This window comes from Sphaeramia orbicularis, chromosome 20 (genome assembly GCF_902148855.1).
Source record: "Sphaeramia orbicularis chromosome 20, fSphaOr1.1, whole genome shotgun sequence".
NCBI lineage: Eukaryota > Metazoa > Chordata > Actinopteri > Kurtiformes > Apogonidae > Sphaeramia > Sphaeramia orbicularis.
This window is the reverse complement of record NC_043976.1, coordinates 25,841,011-25,855,097: the sequence shown is the minus strand read 5'-3', so window position 1 is coordinate 25,855,097 and position 14,087 is coordinate 25,841,011. Positions and strand designations below refer to the sequence as shown.

At 34.9% G+C, this 14,087-nt stretch overlaps 1 protein-coding gene across 2 annotated transcripts; it reads left to right on the top strand.

Annotated features, from left to right (window-relative positions):
- Nucleotides 1-530: 530 nt before the first annotated feature.
- On the top strand, nucleotides 531-12,827 carry LOC115411600 (V-set domain-containing T-cell activation inhibitor 1-like). 2 transcript variants are annotated; one of them, XM_030123790.1, is made up of 7 exons: nucleotides 531-796; nucleotides 3,756-4,058; nucleotides 8,192-8,455; nucleotides 11,353-11,649; nucleotides 11,753-11,850; nucleotides 12,249-12,300; nucleotides 12,446-12,827. In XM_030123790.1, the coding sequence occupies exons 1-7, from the start codon at nucleotides 730-732 to the stop codon at nucleotides 12,448-12,450; spliced, it is 1,086 nt and encodes a 361-aa protein (XP_029979650.1). In that variant the 5' UTR covers nucleotides 531-729; the 3' UTR covers nucleotides 12,451-12,827. The 2 variants fall into 2 exon arrangements, with proteins under 2 accessions (XP_029979650.1, XP_029979649.1); XM_030123789.1 differs by having other exon boundaries at nucleotides 532-796; nucleotides 12,246-12,300.
- Nucleotides 12,828-14,087: the final 1,260 nt, after the last annotated feature.

Genomic DNA, 14,087 nt, shown 5'->3' with positions numbered 1-14,087 from the left:
TGAGTGTCTGGTTCTAACTGACGCTATATGTAAAATGTCATGAGATGACTTTTGTTGTGATTTGGCACTATATAAATTTGATTTGATTTGATTTGATTTGATAACACCAAACTTATCATATTTGATACATGAGTTTTGAAGCCCTCTACATAATCAGTGTGATATTTGTCATCTTAAAAAAGACCTGATGTATACAATTAGATACATGCGATACACAGATAATAAACAAGAGGGAGGAATTAATTTACTTTCATTCATTTGAGACAAGATGTGTCAAATATGATACAAAATTCATACATGAAAATTGATATTTGGAAAAAAAAAAAAAAAAAGAAAAAAAAAGGGATGTTCAGAGTGACCAATAAAGGCTCCCATTTCAAATAACTGGAATTTTCTGTCAGTGATTTAATAGTTCAGGCTTTACAGGGTTAAAAACACTGGTGAGTTTGACCTTTAGTCACATTTGCACAGATGGAAAAAGCTTGCGTGTGTTTCTAATATTACGTTCTATTTTTGAACCAAGATGCTTGGCCTAGACAGCACACTCTGCTTAAATCATTCTGCTTTTTAACTAACAGAAAATGAACAAAATGAACTGAAAGAAATGAAAACATCGATTGTCATCTCAGTCAGCTATGTAAGCAGGCCGGCTTACTCATGGATTTTTGACATTCCCTCACCTGTTTCGTTGTGACTATGCAGTAAACAGAAGTGAAGTCAAACAGAAGAATGACAGGGGACAATTGTGTCGTATTCTTGGTGGTCTTGACCTTTTTATGGACTGCTGCCAGAGGAGGTGAGTGATCTTCTTCCAGTTTAGGCGTAAATCATGAATGTATTTAAACACTGTACATTGTGTTGTCATGCTTAGAGAAACGTAAGAATACCAGGAAATAAGTCATAATTAAAACTACTTAAGAAAGCTTAAAGGATTCATTCTAAGTGAATGAATCCTTGAAGATTTCATAAGTAATCTTCAAGGATTCTTTAACTTATTTTGACAAAAATAAAGATTGTGCCAGTGTTATCTGAGTAACCCTTTTGGACTTGAACTTCAGTCACCACTGAAACTATAAACTTTACTGATTTAAAGCATGAAATATGACACTTTAACAAGTTCAAAACTGACTGTCACCTGACGTGTAATGAAAATTAAAGTATATGTGAATAAGTAACATTATTATAAATGAGGATTTAAAAAAATAGAAACTACCACAGCTAAAACTTTAGAAGGAGTCACAAAACAAACATAGTCTTCTCACTACAGAGTAATAAAAGACAACAGCTTATTAACTTGAGATAAGTTATCAGAGATAAATGAAAATAAAGATATTATGACAAAATCAGTCATATTTCCTGAAGGACTCTGTTGGGTCTCTGTAAACTTGATTTGAATTGATTTGATTTGATTTGAATTGATAAAGCACTTTGTGACTCTGTCTGTGAAAAGTGCTCTATAAATAAAATTTACTTACTTACTTACTTATTTAATTCCATTTTCATATGAAAGTAAAATAATTAAAAGGAAGGTTAAGGGTGTGTACATGTAAATCCTGTCAGGTGACATCATTCCTGAACAATGCTTTTATTTCTGTCTGTGATTCATATCTTCAACTACTCTCGGTCAGTAAATGTATGTTCCTCATGATAGGGGATTTATTGTTGTGTTGTTTTTATTTTTAACTCAATTACCTTAAAACAGTTCAAAATAAGACTTACGCATTTACAGGACTGATTGACATACAAAATGTTACAGATACATGCATTGTGCAATTAATAAATGATCATTTGTGTCATGATGTGCAGAGGACCACTGATGGAATACTGTGCTGTCATGTTTTGGAGAACACATACTATATTACTGAGTAAATCAGCACTTTAAACGAACGTTTAATGAAATAGGAGTGAGCTGTTGATGTGGATGTCCCAAAAAAAAAAAAAAAGAAAGTATATCATTACACTTTACATTAACATAGCAAATGAGCTGTTGTAAAATCAACTACTTTCAGATTACAGGCTAATGTTGGACACATTCTCCAGCCAGGACACTCAGGTGTTTCACTTCAAACACAAAATTAAAAAACACAGATCACTGATCCATGATGTATTCAAGATGGTCATATGCATTTACACATGCAGGAGGCACAGAAGTACAGATAAAGTATGGACAGGTGTAACAGAAAGCAAGTGTTAATCTTCTGTTTTGTGATACAAATAAAGATGTGACCATTGATTTATGGAAGTAAACAGAACCAGGTGAATTTAAAAGTCCTTTTTGTATTTGTGCTTAAAGGAAAACATGCTTTCACTAGTGTTAAGTATTGTGGGTAAGATGAGAACAGCATTTAATTTTCATAACATCAACTGACAACATGAACTCATGCATCTCCATACACTACTGTTATGAATAGCTTCATCTTGATCTTGGTTGGAAAACAGATTTAGTATTTCATAGAATAACATCCAACCTGTGCTGCTGATGGAATCACTGGTCTGGATCATACAGCATTGTTTCAAACTCTTTTGCCTTTTGTCTTTTATTTGTTTCTGCACTTCTTCATATATGATCATATTTTTTGTACTAATTTAGAGAACTGTGTAGTATATGAGCTCACACATAATTATTGACAGAATCTGTTTCAATTACACTTATATGTATTTAACTTTTATTTACCTTTTGCAGTTAGCTTTTATCAATAACTCCCTCACATGTACAAACTTTTTTCAATTTGTTGTTTCCTGCAATTCCACATTGTTTCCCCCAAATTGAAACAGGTGGATGCAAATGCACTAAATGGGTCAAAATGGACAGTGATGCTTAAAGAGGAGTTAATACTCTTCTTGAATGAAGATAAATCTTTCCATTGTGCAGTGGCAGGATTGTCTTTTTTTTGTTTTTTCACTATCTGTGTATTATTGCTGTGAAAACCCTCCATATGAAAGAACAATCTTTCTGTAGAAGGGATTTAATCATTTTGATACCACAAAACATTTTGTCATGTTCATGTTTTTCACAAAAACAAGTTATCTCCTGAAACTATTTTCCGACACACTGTCACAGTATTCTACTTAGAATCCCCCAAAAGAACCAAGACTTCTACCCCTTTATAAGCTGATAGAGGTGGGTATCAGACCTATCTACAGCACTGGCACAGTTCTGTAGAGGAGCATGAGAAAGTGTGGAGTGTGGACATCTGGCTATCTGGGAAAACATACAGTATAATATATAAATAAATTAAAATAAAACAAAATGTATGATACAAACAAAGATAATGTAATATTACAAACATGATTCACTATTCTTAATCTATGCAGATGTGTTGTATGAATTACAGAAACCACTTTATTGAGAATTTTCTGTGAGCAGGCACAGAGAGACTGAAGGACACTCAGAAAGGTCCTTGGATGTATCATGTAGGAAACAAGGAGTGGATAGGGTGCAATGTTCAAGACAAGACTGAAGATTTGTTTTTGAAAATTTGTTTTTGAAAATGTGTCTATGAACCTTGGGCTGTAGACATGTTGTCTGCAGAACCAGATGGAGGACACGGTACAAGGTGAAGTGTACAAACAACAGCACACCATGTCTGCCAACAGACCACAGACCTATGAGAGAATGTCACTGACACCTCTGTCTTTATTCATGAAGGATGTTTAATTCTAAATGTGTAAAACATAAATAACAAGTGAAACATTACTTATCTAATGTTTCTGATGTGGTCCTTGATGGACATGTCTTTCCTTATGTTGTACAGATGTTCAATGCATTTTCATGGAGAGCTGCATCTTGCCGTGCTCCTTTGACCCTGGGCCAGAAATCGTCATCCACTGGGTGCAAGGAAATAAGCCTGTCCACTCATATTATCACAACGCAAACAAGCTTTCACACCAGGACAAACGCTATACAGGAAGGACTTCTCTGTTTGAGAGCCAGATTTTGAATGGAAATGTTTCACTGCTGCTGAAGAAAGTGGAGATTCAGGACAGAGGCCAATACAAATGTTATACCAGCACCATTAAGGGCAACAAGGAGCAGTATGTCAGCGTAAACGTGAAGGGTATGACCAACACAACATACATTAAAATGCTATTTTCCTATGTTGTTGTATTGTTTTGCTGTGTATTTCTACACCATACAGTATTAAAATGATCAAACATCAGGGTTAATATGAATATGTTAACCCTCAAAGACCTAAACAGGCTCCAGTAACATAAACCATTACTGATTCTAAAATGTATAATAAGTTTTGTACCAATAATCCTTGATATATCCAGTAATTGACATTAAATAACTTTTTATCTCAGCTTTTCATGGTCTTCAGATATGACCCATTTGGACATTCAGAGGCTCCATTGTGATCATGGAAACACCATCATCTTCTGCAGCATTGATTCACAGATAAAACTCATGTACTTTGAAAAATGGCAGTGGGTGTAGATGCTTGTTTTTGTGTTTAGTTAATGATATGTTTTGCTTAAAAACAGCTTTCTCTATTTTGAGCTTTTATGAACAGCTAAATGATCAGCAAATTAAATCCAGGAAAAAAAAACTTGATTTTCACTGCAAAATGCAAAATACTGACAATAACATACTTGATATCTTTCTTCATAGGAACCACTAAAACTAATAAGTTCTTCAACATAAGAATAAACCTAAATTCGATTTAACCTAAACCGATACCTACAAGAACCTTGAGTTCTTGCATTCATTACTGTTGCATCCTAATCTGAAATCCATCTGTTCTCCAAAATCTCATGGTTTCATCTGATCCATTCATTCAGTTTTAGATTTTACATTCTTTATTTTGTGCCCGAGACATTGTGTTTTTATCATAAACATACCAACCAGTAGACACCTTCTTGAAAAGGATGCATCTAAAAACCAAAAGTGAAAGATAATTTCTCTGACACTGCGTATTTGTTTTCATGTCATGACTTTTCACTGCTTAATGGATTAAACCAATCTACTCCACCAATTTTCATAAAACTTGGGGAAAATGGTATGACATGGGCCAAGGATAAAAACATGCAGTTTATGGCCTGTGTATATTTTTCTCTTTCTGTGCTCAGTTTGCAAAGACATGAAACACAATCAAATGATGCCAGATGGAGAAACTGAATTTCATCAGTCACTTAAACACAGGACGAAGGTTATTAATGATCTAATACACAACAAGTAGCTTTCATGATTTAAACTCTTTAATCTTCATTCCATTTGTAAGATAAGAAGTGGAAATTTGGCTTTTATATTACAAAGTATTTAATCTGGGGGGTGTTCTTATGTGGGTTTGATGGGCCAGAGAGAGAGTTTAGATAGAATAGAATAGAATAGAATAGAATAGAATAGAATAGAATAGAATAGAATAGAATAGAATAGAATAGAATAGAATAGAACTTTAATGTCATTGTTACAATACATTGAGAAACAATATGGCTGCATTTTCCTCAGTAGTTCCAATTAAAAATATTAATAAAAACTAAAAATTACAGTGCAAAATAGACAAAAAAACAAAACAAAGCTATTTATTAAATTTCCGATGAAACAAGGTGCATGAAGATTTTTTACGGAGGAGGCTCCACACACTTCATTTGAGACATTTTTTGCTGCAGTTTCTACAGTGCGATATTTGTTGCACTGTACAAAATGAAAGAAAAAGCTCCAGTCCGTCTGGTTGTAGATTTACACTGTGAAAATATTTGACCCAACCAGATCATCAAGCTAAACTACATTCCAAGCAACAAGGAACAGATTTGTATGTTGAAACACACTAAGGCGAGATTATACCAAAGAACTACAAACCCAGTTTTCTGAAATGACATTATGACTAGAGGAAGGGTCACATTTGATCTCTGTGGAAACAGATTGTGCATCATTTTACAGATTGTTACAGCATGGTACAGTAAAGTAGGGTTAATCTGTGTCTGTGGGAAAAACACAGGATTAGCTCAAAGTACCTCTCCAAAATGAAGTATGGGGAAAAAGTCCACTCTAGGAAACTCACCCAGTGGTGCATGAAAACTCAAGCGGGCAGTGATAGACCCTTAAACCTTTTCCTTAGGGTCAGTGCAGTTGAGTTGAACTACTGACCAGAAAACACATTTAAAGCAACAGGTAAATGTTCTGCATGTTTTTGGCTGAACTGGAGGTTTTACAGTGTAAATATCAAGTATATTTAGTTGAACAGGTGAAAAAGTCAGTTCTCTGTGTTGCTTTTTTGCCCGTCTGGTGAACTCTGTCAGCTGCAGCATGTACATGATAAGATTAAATTCTCAGGGAATCCAGTGTGAAATTCACTCAAGGTTGTCTAACAGATGTCTGTGTGTAAAATTCTTGGATAAAAAACATCCCACTCACCAGAATACAAAGTATCATTGTCCTTCTCTGTAAACCACAGATATGTGTAATCTCAATTTTGATATGGAAGAAAAAATGTTTAATTTCAACATTTGTAGATGAAGTGTTTCAGTCATTCATGATGGCTTCGGCGCCACTGTGCAGTAAATATGAATTCATCTTAGAGTTTTAGAGCATCAGCTGGTAGTGACCACAACATTTTTTATCTATTTGTGCAACTGGTTTAAGATTAAGGCTTGGTTTAACACAGAATAAAACATAAAATGCATTTATTAATTTGCACCACAAATCAGAGTGTTGTCTTCACCCCAATTTTGGCCTAAATCTCTCCAGTGTAAAATAGTGCAGATCCACTTCCATCCTAACATCTGCTGTTTGAGGAAAGACAAAAAAGAGATTTTAGAGATTATTATTCATCGACATGTTCTCATGCCTGGATGAGAGCATAGGTTTATTTCCAGTCATTAACAAAAAAAATTTGTAGATCTACAAAATATTACTATACAGATATAACTATAACAGATTATTTAGGCTTGTGACAATGTCATGGCTAAGTTTAGGTTAACCCCTGAAGACCTAGAAGTATTTTTGTGGCGACTTCCAAATTATTAACCTTTGAGTGATTTAAGACATTCATCATAATATTATCCTCTGCATTTTCATTTTTTATTTTTTTTTCAGAGAAAATCTTGTGTTTTCCTATATTTAATTTACTTATCATGTAGATGTTATACATCCAGAGTAAATTCATAGATTATTGTATCATAACAGAAAACTGGATAAGTGACTTTTTAAGCAAAAAAATATCATTAACTAAACATAAAATCAAGCATATCCTACTATTGTTAGTCAAACTACATAGGTTTTATTGGTGAATCAGTGTTGCAGAGGTTGACAGTTTCCATGTTCACTATGGAGCCTTTGAACGTTCAAATGGGTCATATCTGATGATGATGAAAAGCTTAGAAAGTGCATTTAATTGAATTATTTAACTGTATTGATAGGATTAGTGGTTCAGAAGTTATTAAGCAGTTAATCAGTAGATGCTTTTGGTCACTGGTGGTTAAAACTTAAAACTGAATTGTGAAATTAAAGTAGAGAAAAAGAAAGAAAAAAAATAAGTAGTTTGAAACAGGACATGAGCAGTAGTCTCCTGTGTTTAAATCCATCAAGTGTCTTATTCTGTCCCCAACCACTTCCTTCTAAGGCAGTCCATATTTAACGTCAACTGGCCCACGTCATTTTTTTTATTCCTCCTGCACTTATTCATGCGACTGCAAGAGGTACGTAAACATGAGCCATTTTAACCCCTTTTACAGATTGATGGTCGAGTGTGTTTTACAAAAAGTATTTTTTAGAAGTTAAATCTTCTACGTAGAGCCTTGTTTTTGTGTTTGTGAATGAATAAGTCCAGGAAAAAAGCAGTTTATAATGAGTATGGAAAATAATCCAGTAATAGGCGTCACAGGCCCAGGTCATCCAGTTTCATTTGCTTACAATGAGTTTCCATTCTTCTGTAAGCTGGTGAGGGCATGTCCAAAGACTAAAGTGCAAGCATGTAGTTAAAAATTAATACTATTAAGTAGTTAACTAATGTTGCCCATGCCATACAACTGTTCAAGCCTGTAAAGTGTGCTTTTAGTTAATGGAAGAATTAATGCATCCATGTCCAATTTATGACTTGAATTTTGCCTTGAACACTTCTACAAAAAGTGTAATTATGCTAAGTCTGGTAAAGCATAAACACAGAATGGTCCAAGATGAATGCACTGAATTTCAAAATGTAATGTAAGGATAATCAGTTCAAAATCCTTCTTTTTCTTCATTTTTTGGCAGCTCCGGTCAGTGAAGTCAACGTTGAGCAGACAGGAGACAGTATCACCTGCAGCTCTAATGGGATCTACCCACAACCAGAGCTCAAATGGTCTACCATACTGCCGTCCAACCTGACCATCATGAACCATACTGTCCATCAGACTGAGCAGCAGGTCTACACAATCAGAAGCTCCCTGCTTATCTCTGATCATTCTGAAGGTCTGGAATATATCTGCAATGTCACCACTGGGGAAAGCTACTGGAAAGCCACCGTGAGACAGCAAGGTGAGGATTTTCTATATGAACTCCATACTTCCTGACCTGCAGCTGCTCTTGGTTTTCAACCTTTAACCAAAACCATCTACTGGTGTACTGTTTAATACCTATATAATACATGTAAATAATTGGTGTAAAATGCAGTTTGTCATCTTTTCATGGTCATCACATATGACCCATTTGGATGTTCAGAGGCTCTGTAGTGAATATGGAAACACTGTGATTTTCTACAACACTGATTCACCTGTAAAACCAATGGACTTTGATCAATGACAGTGGATGGGCACACTGGGTTTATGTTGAGTTAATGATAAGTTTTGCTGAAAGAGACACTTTTTCTTCAGTTTTCTCTGTTTTTAGCTTACCAATAGCTTACAGCCAATAGGCTGTAAGCTATTGTCGTCATGCGGTGTCCGCCGGCGGCGTCTGTCGCCTGTTACAAAACTTTCAATTGTCTTCTTCTCCGAAACTACAATTCCGATTGACTTCAAACTTGGTATACAGCTTCTTTATGATGATGTCAACAAAAGTTAGGGAAATTATTTGGATCCGGATCTGATTCTGGATTTGGTGCGACTTTGAAAAATTTCCCCATTATAAGAGATAGGAAGTGGATCGATGCAATAACTTTATTTATTTATTTATTTATTTATTTATTTAATAGGGACAGTGCATATTAAGGAACATCTACAACAATTGCAGCTGTAAATATGCCAGATTGTAGCAGCAGTGCTAATTTCCATCTGTAGTCCCTAGGCAGGTGACAACTCAGTAAATATAAATGATATCAAGTGGAAATTTCTACACTACAGCCCTGATGGGGAGATGACCAAAACATAATGGCCACATGCTGATCAGGATCTTCCTCTGGATCCGGGAACTTGCGGAAAGTTTAACATTGGCTCTTATGGGGAAAAAATTCTATCATCTTTCTCTATGAAACTCCAGTTCTGATTGACTTCAAACTTGGTATACAGCTTCTGTATGATGATGTCAACACAAGGTATTGAAATTATTTCCATCAAGATCTGATTCCGGATTCGGTGTGACTTTGAAAAATTTCCCCATTATAACAGATAGGAAGTGGATTGATCCAATAAATCAGTAAGTATCAATGATATCAAGTTGGAATTTGAATTTTTTACAGATCTGATTGGAATATGACCAAAACATGGGCTATTTCTGTAATATAATAAATACACATAACTGGGTGATAATAAATGGCATCTGGATACATTTCCCAAAGCTTTTAATTTGGCCGGTAAGCTACAGGGCCATTGGTCCTATTTTTGATATAATAGCCATCAACTTTAATCTTAGCTTCAATGAACATCTATATGATTTGTAAATTAACTATAGAAAAATACCTGATTTCCACTGAAAAAACATAAAATTAAGAACATAATATTATGATAAATGGTGATAAATCACTTAAAAATGTTAAATATAGCGAAAAAATCAACTTGGGAACTGACGTAAAAAATAACACTAGGTCATTATGGGTTAATCTTGTTATCTGGGTCAACTAAGTGACATGAAAATTCCACAGAACAACCAACTGTGCAGCAAAAAGCATGTTACCAATGCTGAAAGGTAGACTTGTGCCACTTTAGGTCTTCAGGGCGTGAAAGACTCAACAAATTCATGTTATGGTCAAACAATTCTCATGTCTTATGTGATAAGATATGTTTCCAGGTGTTGTGCATATACAGTCTGCTTGCACACAGGTGGAAACACAAAATTCTAACAAAACAAAACAAAAAACAGGAACTTGAAAAATATTCATTGTTGTATTTGTCTTTGTCCTGACCTTGTCATCACCAAAACACACTGACTTTAGAACCTTATGCAGAAGTTTTTAGTGGTATATTTGTCCCTTTATGTTATCATGGAAACTGTAAGGTTTCACTCAAATTCCTGAAGTTCTCAGACAAGAGAAAACAGCATGTGCAGATTTGTGAGATCTGCTTTCAATATAAAATGGCAGAAAAGTAGCTCTGCTGCTCCACAAATCTATTTTCAGTATATTAGCTTTCAGTTACTGTCAGCATTATATCATTAGAAAAGGTTTTGTTTAAAAACTATTAATGTTTACATACAGCTGTTTATTTCCATTAACCAACTCCTAATATTCACATAACTACAGTGGAAGGAAACTCAGGAACTAAAAAAACTAAGGAAATTTACAATCTTTCTTCCTGATTTTCTACAAATTCTGTTAAAATGTTCCATTAATTTGGATGGGAATCTAAGTATTTGCTTGAGATTATTGCAATATGTAGGATGTGAGACAATCATCATATGTAGCTGAAAATAATAATTAGATTCCTTATTGCCACTAATAATCGCTACATCTACAGACTAACCACTGAGTTGGTTCTTCTGTTTATTGAATAAAACATTTTAGTTAAGGCAAAAAGTTACAGGTGCATCAGTGTGTTAGCATAACCTAGCTACAATGGCTAATGTTAGCTATAGTTCAAACTGGAACTAATAGGCTTGCATTAATTGGCTAATTTATGTATTTTTATGTCAGTTGAAGTTGTCATTATTGTTATTAAACACAACTCTATGTGTTAACACTTACAAGTCATAGAATTTATTTGTGATGTTTAATATGACACTATTAGTTGATGGGTTCAGGGTCTTCAGAAACGTAGCATTAGTTTAGTGAGTTTCACCTTTCACTCCTCCACACCCACACCCTCTTACCCAAATATGGACACTTGTTACAAAAAAAACCCTAATGAAGACAGACAAAATGCCAAATGCAAGGCTTAAGAGAGAGAAGAAAAAAAAAAAAACATGAAAAATACATTCTATTAAACTGAGTGGCTGGCTGGCTGGCTGGATGGATAGATGGATGGGTTAGGCTGATTGTGTGTTTTTATGTTTTCTCATTTCAGCTCCAGTCACCAGTGAAGACTCTGAAGCATCCATTTCCTGCATTACTGCCAAAACTCTGAGGAGCCTGGTCTGGAAATTTAACTACAACCAAATCATCCTAAAAAAGACAACATCACCAGCAAACATCCAATACTGGAATAACTGGAAGCAGAAGGTGAAGGAGGAGTCAGAGTCAAACAACCTCATATTAAAGGACCTGTCTTCAGATCAGCAAGGAATGTACACCTGTGAACTCACTACTGCTAATGGAACATACATAATTAACACTTTCCTCAATGTACCAGGTTCAAATCAAGGTAAAATCTGTCAGAGAAAATATTTATTAATAAAGCAACTCACATCAAGACAATATGAGTCAATTTGCTGAAATTTTAATCTACTCATTTTTTTCTGTTGCAGGCAAACCAACAGTTCTTATTGCTGTTATTGTTATTGTTATTGTTATTGCCTTGGCTGTAGCAGGAATTGTGGCAGGAATTATACACTCAAAACGTAAGGTAAGAAAAAATAAAATAAACAAAGAACGCAACCACCATTTTTGCAAATTTTTAAGTGTTTGTCATACAACTTTATATATGTCTAGTGCAGTTTTTCCTGTCAAGAAATACACATTCCAGTCAGGAAACCAAGAGCATATTTACTGAGTTGATTTTTGTATCATGAAGCAACACAAAACATTTGCTAAATAACATTCACAGGCTCAGGGTGATGTTAGCTCTGTTTTCTAACTGTGTGGAGTGTTTGATTCAATTTATATGATATCTTAATGTCCTAATATAGTCTACAATGCCATATTTCAAACTCTATAGCGTGAAGTTAAAGAATTATTATTTTAATGATCATTACAGATGTTCTGCACTGTACTAATATTTAACTTGTTGCATATATTCAGAAGAATACCTCTTCAGAAGAACCAGGCTATGATCTAGTACAGGCAAAAGGTTCAGGTATGTATGAGTAATATTTTTAATATTTTATAATTATGTTCCATAAAAAGATATTATTTACCAGTACTTTGTTTGTTTATGTGAGATGAGCTTGATGTTATCAGAAATAAAATACAACACCTTATATATTACAATTTCTTTGCAGACTAGAGAACCGGTTAACTGTGAAGCTGAAAGCAAGAATGTACCCAGAAGCAGACACTGCACATAAAGAGCTGAAAAGAAGGACTTCAGGCTGCTCAGGTGCTCTACTGTACTTCAATGTGAATCTCTGGGTTCTTTTCACTGAACACACAAACCACCAGCCACCAGAAGAACACATGGATGATTGGGAGAAAATTGTTGCACAAAAACACTAGTGAACCTTGGGATCAAACCTCTGAATGTGCAATAATTACTGAAGGATAAATTATGACTGCAGGACTCTGCCCAGACTCTGACTCATGAAGTTCAACATGCGGTTTGTCTTCTACCTCAAATCCTGATGCTGCCAACTGGAACACAAGAGTAAAAATAAAGAAACAAGAGGAAGTTATGACAAGACAAAGATGGACTAACTGAGCAACACATGCAGGACTTTATTTTTAAGCTTTTATTGTAATGGGACAGATGCTGCAGACAAATCATTAGAGTCTGAGTCGTCATGACTCAGACTCAGCTTTATTGTCATTCAATCAACGGAACATGATAATAATAGATTACATTTTTATAGCACTTTTCAAGTTGCCCACAGCACTTTTAGATTATTGATCCATTATTCATTCTCTCTCACAATTACTCTCTGGTGGTGGTAAACTATGTTTGTAGCCACAGCTGCCCTGGGACAGGCTGATGGAGGCGTGGCTGCCAGTTGGTGCCAAGCAGCCCCTCTGACCACCACCAAACATTCACACGCATTCCACCAGTGTGAGTGACACTGGAGGCAAGGTGGGTCAAGTGTCTTGCCCAAGATGCACATGACTAGGACAGAGTGGGATTTGAACCGCCAACCCTTCAGTTATTGGATGATCCGCTTTACCTCCTGCCCCTTAGAACAAAAGATAGTTGCTCAGGTCTCGGTTTTGTAGCATAAGAAAGATAAAAGAATAAAATATAAAATAGAATGTATAAAGGGTAAGTAGGGTAGAATAAAACTACAATAAAAATGTGCCAAAAAAATAATAATTAAAATAGATTCTTAATATGTACAAAATTACACAGTATGCAGCAACAGGACAGTTAAAGTGATGGTGCATGTAGGAGCAGCATGAACGGCAGCATCAGTGAAATAAAATGGCGGTAGTGACTTAATCAGCATTAAGGTGCATGGTGGATAGTCTATGGGGGTGGTCAGGGCCGGACTGAGACTCATTTTCAGCCCTGGAGTTTCATACCTCAGACCGGCCCACTTTAGATCACGACCGATTATTATTAAAATCATGCAATTCTAACCTTACATGTTAGGTCTACACACTGTTCTGCAAAGCCTTCTAATTCAGTGTATTTTCTAAAATATTTCCAATTCAGCACAAGTAAAGGTTGCTTCACAATGTGGATTTATTTCAACAGTGAGTGCACATTGACATCTCCAACATTATTATTCCTCACAACACAACAATAACAAAATCTATATTTTTTTTCTTATAAGTGTTAACATTTTTCAAACTTTAAAATGTTTGAAATGAAATTAAAGTATAAAAATATTAAAAATTAAAAAAATAAATAAATAAATTAAGCTTGCTGCACTTTCTAATAACTATTATTTTGGTATCCTCTGCAACAAAAGATTTCCATCACAACTTACTTGC

What these genes read in the sequence shown, in the direction of transcription:
- LOC115411600 (XM_030123789.1), top strand. Translation starts at nt 730, where the DNA reads ATGACAGGGGACAATTGTGTCGTATTCTTGGTGGTCTTGACCTTTTTA. An exon ending in TGTCAGCGTAAACGTGAAGG is followed by an intron (nt 4,059 to 8,191) that starts GTATGACCAACA and finishes ATTTTTTGGCAG; the next exon opens with CTCCGGTCAGTGAAGTCAAC. An exon ending in AGCCACCGTGAGACAGCAAG is followed by an intron (nt 8,456 to 11,352) that starts GTGAGGATTTTC and finishes TTCTCATTTCAG; the next exon opens with CTCCAGTCACCAGTGAAGAC.